General features: G+C 42.3%; 1 protein-coding gene across 1 annotated transcript in view; it reads right to left on the bottom strand.

Moving 5' to 3' along the window:
• Positions 1-19,801, bottom strand: part of FRAS1 (Fraser extracellular matrix complex subunit 1) — a gene marked incomplete at its 5' end in the record, with an annotated part of 282,197 nt that overhangs the window by 84,560 nt on the left and 177,836 nt on the right. Inside the window, 9 exons of the mRNA XM_081333331.1 lie at positions 106-285; positions 4,856-4,975; positions 9,186-9,374; positions 10,489-10,752; positions 12,761-12,914; positions 13,567-13,757; positions 15,018-15,138; positions 15,885-16,050; positions 17,979-18,130. Coding sequence (XP_081189457.1) covers positions 106-285; positions 4,856-4,975; positions 9,186-9,374; positions 10,489-10,752; positions 12,761-12,914; positions 13,567-13,757; positions 15,018-15,138; positions 15,885-16,050; positions 17,979-18,130 — 1,537 coding nt within the window. The remainder of the gene's footprint in view (positions 1-105; positions 286-4,855; positions 4,976-9,185; positions 9,375-10,488; positions 10,753-12,760; positions 12,915-13,566; positions 13,758-15,017; positions 15,139-15,884; positions 16,051-17,978; positions 18,131-19,801) is intronic.

Here is a 19,801-nt window from a genome sequence, read left to right as displayed (position 1 = left end):
TAACTTCCATGGCTAAATAAATCAGCACAATTCCCTTGTAATTCCGTAAAACAGGAGTCTTTTGTTCTCACTTTTTGCTCCAAAAACTAGTAAATATTTGCAAACCTGGTAGTGCCGTGTGCTCCAAATGTCCCAGCTGGGGCTGTTTAATAATCCTGTAGAGGAGATTGCTGGATTCTTCACCCTGCTTCTGGGCTGACAACTCCAAAGTGGTGATTGTTTTCACAGAGTTTTCGTCCAGGGTTAGCCCAGCGTTGACAGTGATGGACAGAGGCAATCCATCCCCTGGGAGAAGGGAAAATAAGAGGAAACAGATCGTAGAATAGATCCATCTTCTTTGTCACATGGTGAACAAGTGGATGGATTTAGGAAGTTCACAAGCGCCAACTAGAGGATCAAAACCAATTTCAGTATTTTCTGTCTACAATTCAGGAAGTACTATGCATATCCTTCCGAGGTAGGTAAAATGAGGACCCAGATTGTTGGGGGCAATTAAGCTGACTTTGTAATAATGCCGCTTGGGGTGTGTGTGAAAGCCCTAATAAGCAGGCATATACATAGAATGAAGGCTACTGCTAAGCTTGTAAGCCGCCCTGAGTCTTCGGAGAAGGGCGGGATATAAATGGAATTAAAATAAATAAATAAATAACAGAAAAACAGAGCTGAAAGGGAGACGCTATGCCAGTGATGGCGAACCTTTTAGAGACCGAGTGCCCGAACTGCAACCCAAAACCCACTTATGTATCATCGGGTGCCGAATGGGCGTGGCCCATTGGGTGGGTGTGGCCCACTGGGTGGGCGTGGCTGCGGTGGTAACGGCAGACTGGGTGGGACTAAAAAGTTCAATCCATTAATTCCAACTTTGCGAGATCTTTTTTTTCCCCGCGAGTTGAAATTCATTGATTGATTGAACCTTTTTTTTTTTTGCACATGGCGGCAGAAGCCTAAAGCGAAAAGATTTTCTAAAACCCAGCTGAGGGCCTAGGACTGGGGCAACAACCTGCATGCCCACAGAGAGGGCTCTGCGTGCCACCTGTGGCACACGTGCCATAGGTTCGCCACCACGGCCCTATGCCATTTCAGACAAATGGTGGTCCGATCTCTTCCTGAAAACCTCCAGTGTTGAAGCACCCACAACTTCTGGAGGCAGGTTGTTCCACTGGTTCGTTGTTCTAATTGTCAGGAAATTTCTCGTTATTTCTAGGTTGGTTGTCTCCTTGATTAGTTTGCATCCACTGCTTCTTGTCCTGCCTTCAGGGGCTTTGGAGAAGAGACTCACCCGTTCTTCTTTTGCTAGCCACTGATGGCCCAACCCTCTGTAGACCTCGCACAACTTTTTAAAACCGTCCACTTGGCTACTGCTCCTACTGCAGTGAATTTCATAGATTAACTAAGCACTGCATGAAAAAGTGTTCCCTTCTATTGGTATTGAATCTCTATACATTTAGTTTCAACAACTAGCCTCGAGTTCTAACTAAGGAAAGAAAATCTCACTCTCCCCATGTTATTTATGTTATACTTACGTTGTATATGAGGTGTCCTTCGTGCTCTCTGAGCTTGCTTGTTTTCTTGCAGACGTTTCATTACCCTGAGCTACAAATATTCTCCTTTATTAGTTGTATAGCTCATGCCTTTCCTCATCCATTTTTTTTAAATCAAAGAGCCCCAACTGATGTAATCACTTCTTATAAGGGAGCCATTCTAGTCCCTTTATCATTTGATTGTCCTCTTTTGACCATTCCCAGCTCCATAACATCCCTCTTAAGATGCGTCAATGATCATCGTACATCGTGTCTAACTGCCGCCTTGCCATACATTTGTAACACTGACGACCACAGGAATACAGGTCAGTCCTCGAGTTACAACTGAAAATTGAAGTTATAACAGATGTCCCTGGGGGAACTTAAAATCTGGATTTGCAATTCCAATGGATGTTTCCCCTTCCCCCCCCATGGTCATGTGACTGCACTTCAGCTGCTCAGCAACTGGCTTGTACTTAATGGCCGTTTGCAGTGTCCTGCAGTCATATGACCGTGTGTTACAACAGTTTTGCCAAAAAAAACCCAACATTTACTTTCAGTTTTCAGCAAAACTGGCTCATAATGAATCACTGCTTCACTTAATGACCATACTGTTTGCTTAATGACTGCAGGCACTGCTTGATGACTGCAGCGGTTGCTTAACAACCACTGCAAAAAGGTTGAATAATGATGATGATGATGATAATGTTGGAAGGGACCTTGGAGATCATCTAGTCCAACCCCCTGCTCAGGCAGGAAACCTTTATACCATTTCAGACAAATGGTTGTTCAGTCTCTTCTTAAAAACTTCCAGTGTTGGAGCATTCACCGCTTCTGGAGGCAGGTTGTTCCACTGGTTAATTTTTTTCACTGTCAGGAAATTTCTCCTTAGTTCTAGGTTGCTTCTCTCCTTGGTTAGTTTCCATCCGTTGCTTCTTGTCCTGCCTTCAGGTGCTTTGGAGAATGGTTTGACTCCCTCTAACGCAGACATGTCAAACACAAGGCCCGGGGGCCAGATCCGGCCCGCGAAGTGGTTTCATGTGGCCCGCAAAGCCATCCTGGAAACAGTGAGGGAACGGCCCCCACTGCCTTGGCCCTGGCCCAGAGATCCTCCTTCCGCCAGAGACCCTCAGATCTGTCCCACTCCTGCCCAGGCCCCCATAGGCACCCTTGATGCGAACGATGTAGAGCTGGCCACGCCCACCCAGTAGGCCATACGCACTCCAGCCACGCCCACCCAGTAGGCCACGCCCACCCTGGCCATACCCACCCGGCCCCCTGAGGGTAACCGCAATGCTGATGCGGCCCTCAATGAAATTGAGTTTGACACCCCCGCTCTAACGGGTCACTCGTGTGGATGACCCAATTTATGACCATCACAACCTACAACCGTGACGGTCAGACTCCATTACATTTGTCCCTCAAGGACTACCAATAAGAAATGTCCTTTCTTTTCTGTTTCTCCTTGGTTTTTTTCTAACTATTTTATTCGGTCATTCTAAACTGGGCTATCTGCTGCTTGACTGCAGAGACTTTAGTCGACAAATTTTAGGACCTTCCATCTCTCTACCCACCGTCAAGGGTCAGTTGAGGATGCAAGAGCTGAGGTTCAACAACAGAATGTTTTAACTTTGGATTCTGACTTTCATTGGGACCTTGCTTAGTTTGTTAACTTCAACATCAACAATACATTTCCATTTTACCTTCTCTCAAGCCAGCTCTTCCAACACATACAATTATTCCACTAAGCTGACTTGTGAAGGAGAGAGGGAACACGTAAGGAGACAACATCAGCTGGTACAGAATGCAGCCGCGTGAGTTCTTTTGGGGGTCTCCGGATACTCCCATGTTACACCTCTGCTCCGTGAGCTGCATTGGCTTCCAGTTGCCTTCCGGGTGAGATTCAAGGTGCTGGTGATGACATACAAAGCCCTACATGGCATGGGTCCGGATTACCTACGGGAGCACCTACTGCCGGCGTCAACTTCCCTCCGTCCTGTACGCTCCCACAGAGAGGGCCTCCTCAGGGTACCACCGGTCAGAGAATGTCGGCTGGTGACCCCCAGGGGGAGAGCATTCTCGGTGGGCACACCAGTCCTTTGGAACCGCTTACCGGCTGAACTTCGGATGGCCCCCGACCTTCGCTCCTTCCGGCGTGATCTAAAAACTTATGTATTCGAACAAGCCGGCCTGGTCTGATGGGTTTGGGGTTTTAACATTATTTTTAACTAACTTACTACATTGGGCACAATCATTTAACTTTAAATCTTGTATCCTGTATTCTTATTTTTATTGCCCTGTACACCGCCCTGAGTCCTTCGGGAGAAGGGCGGTATATAAATCAAATAAATAAATAAATAAATAAATTATCAAAGGCCTCCCTAAGCAACCCTTCTATGGAGATTCCCAGTCATCCAAGGCATGGTTGTCCCAAAAGTGGTTTTTCAAAAAGCAACTGGACTTTCTTTGTTTTTCCTTGAAGACGTTTCGCTTCTCATTCAAGAAGCTTCTTCAATTCTGAAGAGGAATTGAAGATGCTTCTTGAATGTGAAGGAAAATGTCTTCAAGGAAAAAAAACAAACCCAAAGTCCTGTTGACTTTTGAAAAGCACCTTTGGGGTCCCCAGGCAAACATTTATTAAACCTGGTTTATTTTAAGTACTCTTGACTGTCCAATGTTGCATTTTTAACCAATGCCAATGACAGGAGAGTCCTGACCACGGGGGGGGGGGGGGGAAACAGTTTCTCCCTGCTGCTACAATGCTAATACAAGCACGATTTAAACAGACTTTTTCAAGTGAAAAATAATAAAGTGAGCAAATGTAATTGTGTAGCAGTGCTTGTATTAAAAGCATTTTTCAAACAAATAATTGGGGCACATTTTTAGCTAGAGAATCGATTTGTAGATGATTAATTTAACCAGTTAATTAAGCTCTAATTTTCGAGTAACATAGTTTCCAAATGGGATTGATTTTTCAGGAAAGCCAGGACAAGGGTGGGTTTTTGTTTATTCCTCATTTAACATCTCAGAGGACATTCCTCTGAAATATAAACCTAACCAGTGGACTTCTATGACAAATTATATTGGGATGAAGAAAGAATTGTTCATTGGAATATCAACCTGTACCACTCAGGATGCAGAAGCTAAGGTTCTCGACAATTTCCAGCCTCTATTATTCCAGCGCTAACCATGTGCAGCCCTTAAATTGTCTTCATAATTGATTCTAACCATCCTACTTCACAGCTGCCGTCTTTTTCCAGAATTTCCTTGATTCTAGCTAATTAAAGCCATCTTCTGTCTTGCTAAAGAAAGCGCTGTTTAGACCGTTGCCTTACCTGTTACGTTAATGGAAAATGCCAAGTCTGTCATTTTGTTTCCCTCTCCATCTGCCACATCAAAAACAAAAATGAAGGTCCCAGCTGGTTCTCCTTCCCCATGGCTGTATTCTACTTGTCCTGTGGTAGGAAATCAGAAGGAAGAACAGAAGAAACACTCAGAACACGGGTGTCAAACTCGATCGCGTCACGTGACGTATGGTGATGTAACATGACGCTTTTTGCCTTTGCGGAGCCGGGGTGGGTACAGCCTGCGCGTGACACATCTGGCCCGCGGGGCCGCCAGTTTGACACCCTTGACATAGGACAATCGCCAGCTATCTTGCGTTAACTGTTGTTTTTCTGAAGTATGTAATCAGGGTCTCTGTCTGAGGTGATAAAACTCATAGGTGGACGTTGACTGATGGTCTATGGCAGGGGTCCTCAACCTTGGCAGCTTTAAGACTTGTGGACTCCAACTCCCAGAATTCCTCAGCCAGCCAAGCTGGCTGAGGAATTCTGAGAGTTGGAGTCCACAAGTCTTAAAGTTACCGTAGTTGGAGACCCCTGGTCTATGGCGCTTAGTTGGACCCTTTTGAGCCTATCCTTCTAAATACGTTTGCAACAGTGGCGAATATTTGTTGCTCGGGTGCAGGATGAGGGTGAAGGTTTGTTCTCCGAGCTTGTGGGTTGGTTACCAAACGTTTCCTTACCAGGCTAGGTAACCTCTTCAGCGGAGTTTAGGGAGTGTCAGTGTTCTTTTGTTTATAAGGGCTTCAGGTGTGGGTGTGTCAAGTGTTGGGATGGGTCTTGTGACGGGTCAGGTGTGAGTCATTAGTGAGAGGCTTGTGATGGGTCAGAGTCACTGGGAGATGAACTCTTGGTGGGGGGGCTACACACCCCTCAGAAACCAAATCAACCATACAAGTAACCAGAGACGGGCCCAGCCCTCATCAACCCACGCAACCCCCCCTGACTCCCACCAGTTCACCTCCCAATGGCCCTGACCTAACCCTAACCCTAACCTCCCCATCTCAAGACTCTCACTGATGACTCACACATGACCCATCGCAAGACCCTTTTACGTAGTGGCTTAAGTCAATAGGCAAGGAGCGACACAGCGTCAAAGCATCTCTTTATTGTCTTGAGAAAACAACCGGTCAGCTACAGGTAATGGCCGGTACTTATACAACTTAAGCCCTCAGGTGTTCCTCCAATTACCTGCCTGAATTCTCCCACCCCAAATGCAAATGTTCCCGCCGAAACTGTTGGGACTGACCGTTAAGCCCCAAAATCAAATGTTCCCGCCGAAACTGTTGGAACTGACTGTTAAGCCCCAAATACAAATGTTCCCGCCGAAACTGTTGGGACTGACCGTTAAGCCCCAAATACAAATGTTCCCGCCGAAACTGTTGGGACTGACCGTTAAGCCCCAAATACAAATGTTCCCGCCGAAACTGCTGGGACTGACCGTTAAGCTAGCCCCTGAGGGCTAGCCTCGGCTTGGCAGGAAATGCCTACTTAGCTTCTCCACAGAAGGCGAGGGTCAATGGCTTGCATCATTAGATTCCAGTACATAACAAGACCCTCACTCGACATACCCACACCGGACGCCCTTATAAACAGAAGAACGCTGACATCCCCTCACCTCCGCTGAAGAGGTTACCTCGCCTGGTAACCAAACTTTCGGAAACCAGTCCCCAAGCTTGGAGAACGAAGCTTCTTCGCCCTCCTTCTAAATATGTACTGGCTATTTAACACACTCCCATTTTGTAGATAATTAAGCCTATTCCTTCTTTGTCCCATGGACTGTTGTCATTAAATGGCCAAACATCACAGTAGCGATCAACAAAGAGGGGACATTTGAGTGAAACTCAAACTGGGCCAGTTTTGAGATTCCTGCTTATCTCCCTGGACGGAGATTCCAGCAGATTTTTGATATGTCACGAATATTCCTGCAAGCAAACTCATCTTGCATATCTTTTGGATCGGGGGTGTCTTCAAACCTGGCCCTTTTATGACTTGTGGATTTCAACTCCCTGAATTCCACAGTCAGACACGCTGGTTGAGGGATTCTGGGAGTAGAAGTCCACAAGTCATAAAAGGGCCAAATTTGAAGACCCCCGGGTTGTAGCATTCATCAGCAACCTTGGATTTTTAAAAGGCAACACTTTATTTGCACGCAACCTATTCACAATAACTCATACAACTTGCCCCTGATTAATTTCTCCTCCCTGCAAAACAGGCAAAAAAAAAATGTTTCTGAGGCCACAAAGAATTCCATGAAAGTTGAATAGTCCTCAACTTACAACCATTCGTTAAGTGACTGTTCCAAGTTCCAACAGCAGTGAAAAAGTTTTACGGCCTCAGACTTACAACCGTTGCAGCATCCCCATGACTGTAATTCATTTAACAACAACGGCGATTCATTTTGCAATGATTCACTTGACATAGCAAAAAAAAAGTGTTGTAAATTTGGGCACAACTCATTTGCCTAGCAACAGAAATTCCGGTCCCATTTGTGGCTGTAACTTGAGGGCTACTGCATGTTTAGTCACAGTTTTATGGTTCCCTCTAGTCAGAATCAGAATAACAGAGATAGAAGGGACCTTGGAGGTCTTCTAGTCTAGCCCCTTACTCAAGCAGGAGAGTACTCAAGCCTCTATACCATTTTGGGCAAAAAGCTGTCCAATCTCTTCTCAAAAGCCTTCAATGTTGGAGCACCCACAGCTCTGGAGGCAAGCTGTTCCACTAGTTAAGTGTTCTAACTGTCAGGAAATTTCTCCTTAGTTCTGGGTTGCTTCGTTTCCATCCATTGCTTCTTGTCCTGCCTTCAGGGGCTTTGGAGAACAGCTTCACTCCCTCTTCTTTGGGGCAGCCCCTGAGACATTGGAACACTACTGTCATGTCACCCCTCGTCCTTCTCTTCATTAAACTAGACATACCCAATTCCAGCAATCGTTCTTCATATGTTTTAGCCTCCAGTCCCCTGATCATCTTTGTTCTTTTTTTTGCTTTGTTTATAGAAGTACAAGAATCAAAACCCTTTTAAAACAGATCATGTCATGTTTGTGCCAAAGTATAAGTCCCTAGAGATCAAATTGCTAACATACGCTGGATCATGGAGAAAGCTAGAGAGTTCCAGAAAAACATCTACTTCTGCTTCATTGACTATGCTAAAGCCTTTGATTGTGTGGATCATAACAAACTGTGGCAAGTCCTTAAAGAGATGGGCATACCAGACCATCTTATTTGTCTCTTGAGAAATCTATATGCGGGCCAAGAAGCAACAGTGAGAACTGGACACGGAACCACTGATTGGTTCAAAATTGGGAAAGGAGTCCGGCAAGGCTGTATACTGTCGCCTTGCCTATTTAACTTATATGCAGAGCACATCATGAGAAAGGCAGGGCTAGATGAATCAAAAGTTGGAATTAAGATTGCCGGAAGAAACATCAACAACCTAAGATATGCAGATGATACCACTCTAATGGCAGAAAGTGAAGAAGAACTAAAGAGCCTCTTATTGCGGGTGAAGAAGGAGAGTGCAAAAGTTGGGTTGAAACTAAACATTAAGAAAACCAAGATCATGGCATCTGGCCCTCTCAATTCCTGGCAAATAGATGGGGAAGAAATGGAGGTAGTGACAGATTTTATTTTCCTGGGCTCCAAGATCACTGCAGATGGGGACTGTAGCCAAGAAATTAAAAGACGCTTGCTCCTGGGGAGGAAAGCCATGACAAATCTAGACAGTACACTAAAAAGCAGAGACATCACCCTGTCAACAAAAGTGCGTATAGTCAAGGCTATGGTCTTCCCAGTTGCAATGTATGGCAGTGAAAGCTGGACCATAAGAAAGGCTGAGCGCCAAAGAATTGAAGCCTTTGAACTATGGTGCTGGAGAAGACTCCTGCGAGTCCCTTGGACTGCAAGGCGATCAAACCGGTCAGTCCTAGAGGAGATCAACCCTGACTGCTCTTTAGAAGGCCAGATCCTGAAGCTAAAACTCAAATACTTTGGCCACCTAATGAGAAGGAAGGACTCACTGGAGAAGAGCCTAATGCTGGGAAAGATTGAGGGCAATAGAAGAAGTGGACGACAGAGAATGAGGTGGCTGGATGGAGTCATTGAAGCAGTAGGCGTGAGCTTAGATGGACTCCAGAAGATGGTAGAGGACAGGAAGGCCTGGAGGAACATTGTCCATAGGGTCGCGATGGGTCGGACACGACTTCGCAACTAACAACAACAATAAGTCCCAAAACCTGAGAAGACGCTGTAGCCTGTTGTATTATGCAATTCAGCTTAGAAATAAATACCAGAATTTCATCTATTAGAACAGGTAACACCCCACCTTTGTTTATTTCTGCCTGGGTAAAGCTTATAGCTGGTCCCTGAGTGGAGATCTGGATCAAAGAATCTCTTTTATGCAGGTGCAACAATCCACAGGTTGGGTCCTTCTTCATGATGTATTTGATAGACAGGTCATCTGAATCAGGATCTATGGCTCTTAAATGCTGGTTTGTAATGACTGCCACAGACCCTAAAGGGTGGAAACAAATGGACACAAACAACAGTAAATTTCTTGCTTAAATTATTCTGGGGATGGTTGTTAGCTTGCTTGCTTATTGATTGATTGATTTCCTTCAAATCAGTGTCAATTCCCGGGATCTGCCTGGATTAATCCCTGCAGTTTCCTTGACAAGATTTTGGAAGTAGGTGCCATATGGTGGGACCAGACTTTGCTATTTCCCTCCCACAAAATCAGATATAAATGAACCTGTGGATTAAAACAAGTTTGGGAATATCTGTTCTCCAAGCCAGAGAAATTGTCTGATATGACCCCCGATTACCAACTTCTAGCCAGGTTTTTGTTCAACTTGGTTAGAGGAAAGGCTTCCAATTCAATTTTGCTTGCCTGTTTTTTTTCTCACAGGGTCTTCCTAAATCACAGCCTCACAAAGCTGTTGCAACACTGATTTGGCACCATGGTGAAGGAAAACTTTGGAGACTTCCCAGGGCAAATGTTAATACTGAAGCTCAATAAATAAATAAATAAATAAAAATCAACCGAACCCTCAGATTTGGACAGCCTATGCAAAATAACATTTTGAAAGCAACCAGGCAGATCCACTCAAATGCAATTCAATAAATGCATGGACCAAATGCACGTAGAGAAAGGAAAGAGCTAGAAAGGCATCTGCTTCTTTCTGGAGAAGTAAAGGATAAAAGCTGATTTTTTAAAGCCACGGATATTGGATGCTTTAAGGCCAGGTGGCTGGGGAATTCTGGAAGTCCACAAATCTTAAAGTTGCCAAGGTTGAGAAACACTGCTCCAGGGACAGCATTCAGTGACTTGCCATTTTCAATTACCAATAAATGCCAATTGGTTGAAGTTCTCCACCCTCAACTATTGGTTAATTTCAATTATTTAGCTGAGTATATTTCTCTAGGAGTTCCCAGCTGAAACGATACCACACTGAATGCATCTGAGATCTCCAGATGGTGGGGACAATTTAGAATAATATTGTGGGGGAGGGGAGCTTCCAAGTGTGTTGTCTAAGAAATATAAAAGCTGAAGGGAATTTAAAAGCTACTCGGGAATTTTAATAAGGCGACTTCAGAAAAGGCAAATCAGAATGGACTTTTTTTTTTACCAGCAGAGAGATGTAGGCCTCTGTTCACGATTAATCTGGGAAGGTCCAACCTTGGTGAGGTTACAGCGAACTCCATTTTTCCTGTCTCAAAGTGGAGGCCATCGGAGAGTGAAAATTGGAACTCATCACTTTGGGCTACCAAACTGTTCAATTTATAAAATATCAGTTCATCCAGAACATCCTGGTAGGTGAAAGTGGATCCCTCAGAGATAGCTTGTCCGTTCTCCAGAGAATGCAGCGGGGACTCTCTCCTGTACAGATGCCCTAAGAGTAAGTCAAGAATTCTGAGTAAGTTCCTCACAGATCATTTTCTCTGTAATGCATTAATGCTACTCCTAATATACTTCTTCCTAGTAATTTTTTATGAGCGGTTTGGAACCCTTTATCACAGAATAAGGACAGTGGCAACAGAAAAATGCACATCTACAGGTACTCCTCGACTTACAGCAGTGTTATTTAGTGACCATTTGAAGTTACAACGGCATTGGGGGGAAAAGTGATTTACGACTGTTTTTCCACTCTTATTATCGTTCCAGCATTTCCATGGTCGGGTAATCAAAATTCAGACGCTTGGCAACTCACTCATATTTATGACCATTGCCGTGTCCCGAGGTCATGTGATCACCTTTTGTGATCTTCTGACAAGCAAAGTCCATGGGGAAGCCAGTTTCACAATAGCCGTGTTATTAACTTAACAACTGCAGTGATTCTCTTAACTCTGGCAAGGAAGATCGTAAAAATGAGGCAAAACTCACTTAACCAATGTCTCACTTGGCAACATAAATTTTGGGCTCAATTGTGGCCGTAAGTCAAGGACTGCCTGTATCTTTTGCTGTAATCCATACTGTATAAAAACCCCAAAACAGCAGATTTTTCAACAGTGTACATTTTCAAGTCGGTCAAGCTGCTTTGATCAGCAAGGCCTTTTACATATCAAGCTACACCATGATGTGGGTTGGGATTTATCTCTGCTTATTACTTTGGCTCTTACATTCCAAAGCCTAATGAAATGAGGAAATTATGACTGGTATCCTCTCTTATTTTTATTTAATAAATTTCTATACGCCTTCCTCACCTAAGTGACTCTGAACAATTTACAACAGCAAAATAAAACTATATAAACACCTGAATGAAAGTACAGATGAAAGCAGAGTTAAAAACAAGATGAAAACCCACAAGAGAACAGTCAGAGTTATTATCTTGTGAAAGGATGGCTTCAAATTATGAATAGTTTCCCAAGAGAGATTAGTCCAAAATAGAGCCTCCGTGTTAAGAAGGAGTCTCTTTCCATCACTTGATGGGATGGGAGGACAAACTCCATATTTTTCCAAACTCCGTGGAAGCTTCTTGGAAGAAGGCGGCTTGTCTCCAAGTATTGCAAAGTGCCTTGGTCTGGCTTAGAAAAGTAACTCTAATTTATACACTAAGACAAAACTTAAATCCTGTATATCTCAACTGAGTTGCTGAGGATTTATTTAAAACCAGAGCTTCTTCTGAAAGTTTCTTTGTTTGATAAAATTAAGGAAATGAATAACTAGGCCATGATTTCAGAAGTATGCTTGCAGCAAAGAGCAGCTTCTACTAGTGAACGTATTGAAAAATAGCTCTGATATATTTGTTTTTTTAGCCTGCCTTTATTATTTTTACAAACAACTCAGGGTAGCAAACGTGCCTAATATTTCTTCCTCCTCCTCCTATTTTCCCTACAACAACAACCCTGTTAGGTGGGGTGGGCTGAGAGAGAATCTGGCCAAAGTCACCCAGCTTGCTTTCATGCCTAAGGCGGGACTACAACACAGAGCCTCCTGGTGATTGGCCCAAGGTTACTTAGCCAGCTTTCATGACTAAAAGGTGGGACAAGAATTCACAATTTCCCAGTCTCTAGCCTGATGCCTTAACCACTAGACGAGGGGTCTTCAAACTTGGTCCTTTTATGACTTGTAGACTTCAACTCCCAGAGTTGGCTGAGGAATTCTGGAAGTCCACAAGTCATAAAAGGGCCAAGTTTGAAGACCCCTGCACTAGAACATGATGGTGCAGTGGTTAGAATGCAGTATTGCAGGCTAACTCTGCCCACGCCTGAAGTTCGATCCTGACCTGCTCAAGGTTGACTCAGCCTTCCATCCTTCCAATGTCGGTAAAATAAGGACCCAGATAGTTGGGGGCGAAAGGCTGATTTTGCAAGCCGCTCAGAGAGTGCAGTGAAGTACTATGGAACAGTATATTAAGTCTAATGTTCTTTCTTCAGCATTATTACAATAATATGTCTCACCATGAATGGGTGCCTTGGTTACCATGAAAACCAGAAGGTCATTAGGAGTGTCCAAGTCCCTCAGCCTCAAGGAGGAATTTCGAATCACTACTCCTGTTTTTTCATGCACACGGATAGGGGTCACTTGTATCTGAGGTGGTTCATCATTTAGGCGCTACAAGACGAGAAGGAAAATCGTGAGGGAAAAATTAAATTTCAACCACATGTTCTCGAAGTGGAAGAGGAAAGGAGATTAGAAGCTACAAAATCTAGAAATGAGATCATGGAAATACAAGAGTCGTATGGCTGTATAGCTGCATTTACCTGATAATGCTGAATACATTTGACTGGAAATCTAACTGAAAGCATTTCAAGCATCAAGGTTTCTCATAAAACAAACCAGCAACCTGAATTTGTATTTTTCCTGGTAGACATTGCATATTTGCATTAATCTGTGCAAAAAATTGCAACTACTACTGGTTATTATGTTTGTGTATGGTATGCATGTATGGGCGCATGTGTATACACATATACATTGTGTATACACACAAACACCAGAGAGAGAGAAACAGTCAGAAAGAGAAAAACTTGATTCGCATTGTGTCATGATGCGATTTGATGATTTTAACTTACTGACTTGTTGACAATTAATCAGCTTCAATAACAATCACGGTTTGTGCTTTAGATTAGGTGTGAACTGAGGCATTTTTGCCTGACTCAACAAATTTGTTTCAACAAAGCATAGTTTAGCAATTTACTTGAACCCAGACACTATTTCTACCATCACAACAGTTTACAAATGAAAAACACACAGTGAATTCAATTACCTTAATAGTAATGTTGACGCTGCTGATTTCTGATTGGCTGAAGCCATCACTAATATAAAAACTAAATGTGTCCAGTGATGGTTCAATACTTTCATGGACGTTCTGAAAATAATAAATTCGGTTCTCCAACACATCTTGAAGTGGGAAAGAAAACTCAGAACTTTCCGTGTTTCCAAAACCGAGGCGTCTGCCTGCAAGGAAAGTGGTCCTAATATGATTGCGTTGTTTTTTCTTCAAAAATCATTATGCAAATCAAGAATTTTTTATTATTTATCAGATTGGTCTGCATCCCATCTCGCCTCAATTTTATTAAGATTATCATGAGGTAAAATACAAATAAAAATAATAGGAAATATGATTGCGTTGTTTTTTCTTCAAAAATCATTATGCAAATCAAGAATTTTTTATTATTTATCAGATTGGTCTGCATCCCATCTCGCCTCAATTTTATTAAGATTATCATGAGGTAAAATACAAATAAAAATAATAGGAAAATGGGGAAAGGGTAGAAACGGGAAAGAAAAATGTAAAGAGGGAGGGGAAAGAAAAAAGTACTGACTTCCAACTTTTTTCAGTGCAGCAATAGAATTAAAACCTCAACTTTTTACTTGTTCAACTTAAGAAGTACTAGCCATTTCTGTAACAGAACTAGATGAATCAACGAAACCCAAAGTCAAGAGTTTGGGTTTTTATCCATCTCAAGAAAAAAAGTCCAGAAGTGGTTTCCAAGTAGAAACAAAACTGGATATGTTCCTTTCTCTAATTAAAACATTCAATTTTGCTATCTCTGCTACCTCCATCACTTACTCTGTCAATTCTTCTATTATATGCAGGTTGACATTCCTTTCCATTCCTGTCCATACAGAATTCTCACTGCAGTCCATTTTTTGCATATATATATAGAGAGAGAGAGAAATAGGGACGTGGTGGCTCAGTGGGTTAGGACGCTGAACTTGTCAATCAGAAGATTGGCAGTTTGGTGGGTTGAATCCCAAGTGCCGTGTAACAGAGTGAGCGCCTGTTGCTCGTCCCAGCTTCTGCCAACCTAGCAGTTCGAAAGCACGTAAAAATGCAAGTCGAAAAATAGGGACCACTCCGGTGGGAAGGTAACAGCGTTCCGTGCACCTTTGGCGTCCAGTCATGCCAGCTATATGACCACGGAGACGTCCTCGGACAAGCGCTGGCTCTTTGGCTTTGAAACGGAGATGAGCACCGGCCCCTAGAGTTGGAAACGACTAGCACGCATGTGCGGGGGAACCTTTACCTTTACCTTATATATATACAGTATAGAGAGAGAGAGCAAACAGTATCCCACAGCAAAATACAGGTAGTCCTCAGTTGTGAAATGGGACAAAACTCACCTAACAACAGAAATCTTGCTTAGCAACAGAAATCTGGGGTCCTATGGTGGTTGTAAATTAAGGACTACCTGTATGAACTCTGCAACTTACCTGTCCTGGTGTTTTCAATGTACCCATATTTTGGAAGACTTGTGATTTTGACAACCAGGCCTTCTTCAGCAAAAGCCAGGGAGTGGTGAGGCCGGAGTGGTGTTCGTCCCCCTTCTTCAACCTGAACACAAAAGCAACATTTATTAATTTATTATTTATTGATTGATTATAATCACAAACGCTTAATATTTTATCAGCAACATATTGTCTGGGTTTCCAACATTTAACTTACTAATACATGTTAAATTCCTTTCTCTCTACCTCCTTTTTCTAGCCATTGGTAAAAGGTATCCCATGTTCTAAAACAGGGGTCTTCAAACATGGCCCTTTTATGACTTGTGGACTTCAACTCCCAGAATTCTTCAGCCAGCGTGCCTGGCTGAGGAATTCTGGGAGTTGAAGTCCACAAGTCATAAAAGGGCCAAGACCCCTGTTCTAAAATATGGCACTTAACACCGGTGAGGTTAGCAAAAATGTTTAAAAATATATCTAGTAACTGTTGGAAATGTAGACAAAAACCAGGCACTTATTAACATCTTTGGTTGGACATGCCCCAAAGCCAAAGGATTCTGTTCAAGAATACACATATGGTCAGAGAAAATTACTAAAAAACATAGATTTTAAGCCAGAATTATTTCTGTTAGGCATAATTGTAGGAAACTATGAGAAAAAATGTATATATCTAATTTTACATGTATTAACTGCAGCGAGAATTGTATTCGCTCAACATTGGAAATAATGAAGATTTACCAACAGAGGAAGAGTTAATTAAAAAAATATTTAGATTGCGCAGAAACAGATAAGATTGACATTGAAAATGAAAGAAAAAGGAGATTCAGGATAGAATCTCACAGGCTATTGACATACCGTTATTTGTTCAGAAAAGGTAACAACTGGAGGCACACTATGGGCTGCTGTGATAGTAATGGCGAACATCTGGCTATCAAGCTGATTGTTGTCAGCATCGAACACAGAGAAGTAGAAGACATCTGTGATTGGCTGATTGACCCCAGTTTCAAGCTCGGTGAAATATCTGCAGGATAAAAATGAAAGAAGTTGAGCTGGGGTGGTAGGTAGGGACATGAAAGTGTGCAATTGACTAATCATTTAATCTCTTCTAATTGCATCTTGTTTGCCTTGGGAGATAAACTCCCCTGCTTGCATTTTCATGTTACTGACAGGGATGTCATGGCTATGGGGGATAGGGGGGAATAGTTAACAAGGAAGAGTATCTTTTATTTCTAACTTTTTAATCAAGCTGGTGCCCTTTAAATCTGCCAGATGGGAAGTTGTTGACAATGCAGGAAGGGGATATGGGGAGCGTTAACTGCAACACAATGGGAGGTGGGGAAAGTCAATTCCTGCATTGACAGAAAAATTAAAAGTCGGGGCAAGATGAAAGAAATGTCACTGGGATGGATCCAAATACTGAAGTAGAGAGGTGCAGGAAATGGGCTTAGGGAAAAAAACCCATCATCCTCTGGAGAAAGGGTCTTCAAACTTGGCCCTTTTATGACTTGTGGACTTCAACTCCCAGAATTCCTCAGACAGGCACGCTGGCTGAGGAATTTTGGGAGTTGAAGTCCACAAGTCATAAAAGGGCCAAGTTTGAAGACCCTTGTTCTGGAGGATCTGAGAGGTATATTCAACTGCAGGAAAAATGGATCCCTGGCCTGCTTCCCGAAGGCCACCTAACATCACCAGGTCTGGATGAAAACTCATTTTTCTTGCTAAAGACACATCCTTCAGATAAAAACAAATAGAAATGTCCAAATCATGAATGGTCCTTTCTTTGTGCCCCCAAAAGGCACCAAACATATGGATGCCCTTGCTGGGTATTCATGAGAAATAGGACTTGAGAAAGTAGGAACTAGTAGGAGATGGGACTTTTGGTTGGCTTTGAAGACTGATGGTGAATCTCCCGGACACCAAACAGGAAAGTCCCTGCTCTTCCTTTAAATAAACCATGGTTTCCAGAATTCAGATGCATTTGTCCAAGCTAGAAATCAATAGACTGTAAGTTCTAGTCCCATCTTAGGTATGAAAGCGGGATGGGTGACTTTGGAGCCATCATCAGGAGACAGTGAGTTCTAGTCTTGCCTTAGGCAGGACCAATCACCAGGAGACTGTGGGATCTAATCCCTCCTGAGGCATGAAAACCAGCTGTGTGACTTTAGCTCAATCACCAGGAGATTGCCTTAAACATGAAAGCTGGCTAGGTGACTTTGGGCCAATCACCAGGAGACTGTGAGTTCTAGTCCTGCCTTAAGCATGAAAGCCAGTTGGATGAACTTTGGGCCAGCCACTCTCTCTCAGCCCATTCACCTCACAGGGTTGTTGTTGTGGGGAAACTAGGAAAGAGGAAGGAGTATTAGGTATGCTCACCGACTTACTTATAAAAATAATAAAGGCGGGATAAAAAATATATTAAATAACTCATATTGGAAGTCCATGGCCTTTCGTGTAGATCGATGCCTTCTGGTTCTGTATGAAGATCACTGATTTCAATTATTTTGAGAGGGGGGGGGGAAAAACCACATTTGCCTCCAGTGTTAAATGCTATCTCACAGAATCTCAGAAAATAGCTGACTCTGAAGACGGAAATTTTTTCATATCTCTCTCCCCCTGCCCCATCTTTTTTTTCACCCCTTAAGGTCAGGTCTCTTTTAAAAAAAAACAGCCTAACAGCTAATGTCTTTCCTTTCAGGAAAATATTTTTTATTTCTATAGTTCTTGCTTCCCTGTTTCACTAGTTCCAACTTTTCACACTGGCAGACTATGCAATAAAACCCTAGCTTGTGACCTGCATATTTTAATTGTCAACCCACAAACTACTAAAGATAAATAGTGCAAGGGCTATTGTTGAGGAGGGCTATACTGTACATCTTACACAGGGAAAACAGCCTTGTGGTTTTCATAATGAGCTTGTAGAAATTTCTTGGGGACAGCCCCACAGATTACCTGATCCTTTGATTGTTAATGTCTTCCATTGTGAAATTATAGACCTCCGAAGACTCATCCATATGCTGTCCAAAGACTGTCCACACAAGACTGCCGTACATAGGAAGAGAAATTAGCTGGATCCTTATCTCAGAATCTGGGGAATTGTTATCCTAAGGGCAGAAGTGAGATCATGAAAAAAAACATTAAATCAGATAATCACTGAATAAAATGAAGGATGCCTGGTCAAAAGAAGAGTCCTACTTTATAGCCTGTTTGAAAGGCAGTTCTCAACTTACGACCAATCACTTACTGGATAATGTATGACCCAGTTTCAAAAATCCAATATTTTCGCCCCTATGGTCACGTGATCACATTGGGCCCTCGGTTTGCATTTACGCGCATTTGTAGCATCCTACAGCCACATTGACAATTTTGGACTTTTTTTTTGATGGTTTCTATTTTTCAGCAAAATACCCCCACCGGGTATAATAGGTTCTCTTAACAACCATCATATCCATTTAACAACTCTGGCGTTCATTATGGGGGATTATGGGTTTTAAATTGTGTTTTAGAATTGTATTACTGTTTTTAACTGGGCATTGGTTTAATCTTTTTTAATTTTTGTATTGTCTTTTTTATATATGCCCTGTGAACCGCCCTGAGTCCCTACCAAGGAGAAGGGCGGTATATAAATTAAATAAAACTAAACTAAACTAAACTAAACCACCACGACAAAAAGGATTGTAAAATTGGATGTGGTCACGTCAAACCTGGCATGATTACAACCATATTTATGGGCTCCACCAGGGTCATAAATCAAGAGCTACCTGCAACATACACAAATTGAGAACAAACTTGTGCTGATGATGATGTTCTGTGGCACCTATTTTAAAATTAAAGGAGAAAAATCACGCAAAGCATCCTATCTTGCAGTTCTAATTCATTAAATACTTTTTAATCATTGCCTGAGTCAATGGATTAATGGGCCTTGTGAGTCGATTGATTGGGGGAGAGCTTTGGTTTTTTTTGCCAATTAATACATTGACTTAACTGATTAAAAAGTATTTAATAAATTAAGAGAGGTACATCCAATTAGTTAGACAGAGTTCTTTTTTTAAAAAAAACCTGCTGATTATTTTGATTTCAGTAATGTGTTTATTGGCCGCCTTTAATTGAGTACAAATATTTAATCACTGAAAAAAGGGATCAATTAAGCCAAAGATTCTTCAAAACTGCTGATGTCTTCCAATACCGAAACATTACAAAATAAAATAAACCTACTGATGTAGCACATACATCAATAATCTTTGAACCATAAACATCACAAAATCAATTGTAGCAGTAAAGGTTACACATGTACAAGGTGTTATTCGAAATCAGTCAACCCTTAAGAAACACTCAAGTCTTCATTTACACTAATATTGCTATAATATTTATAAGGAAACAAAATACATAAATAATGTCAAGCTGATTTATTGCACATGCCTACAAACAAGAATCTTGTCAACTAAGGGTCAGCACTAAATTGGAGCTAGGTAAGAGTTATCAGAATTCAAGAGGGATTGGATTTAGACCGCTTGTGAGAACATAACGATTCCAGGCTGATTCCTCTCTTGACTCCGCCCCCAGTCTTTGTCTGTCCTTTTCCAACACTAGAGGTAGTTCTCAACTTACAGCAATTCTTTTAGTGACTGTTCAAAGTTGCAACAGCACTGAAAAAAGTGACTTATGACTGTTTTTCACACTTACAATCGTTGTAGCATCCCCATGGTCACGTGATCAGAATTCAGATGCTTGGCAACTGACTCATATTTAAGATGGCTTGCAATGTCCTGGGATCA

Source organism: Vipera berus (assembly GCF_964194415.1).
Source record: "Vipera berus genome assembly, chromosome: 7".
NCBI lineage: Eukaryota > Metazoa > Chordata > Lepidosauria > Squamata > Viperidae > Vipera > Vipera berus.
Note: the sequence above shows the minus strand (reverse complement) of the source record. Positions and strands in the feature narration are given on the sequence as shown.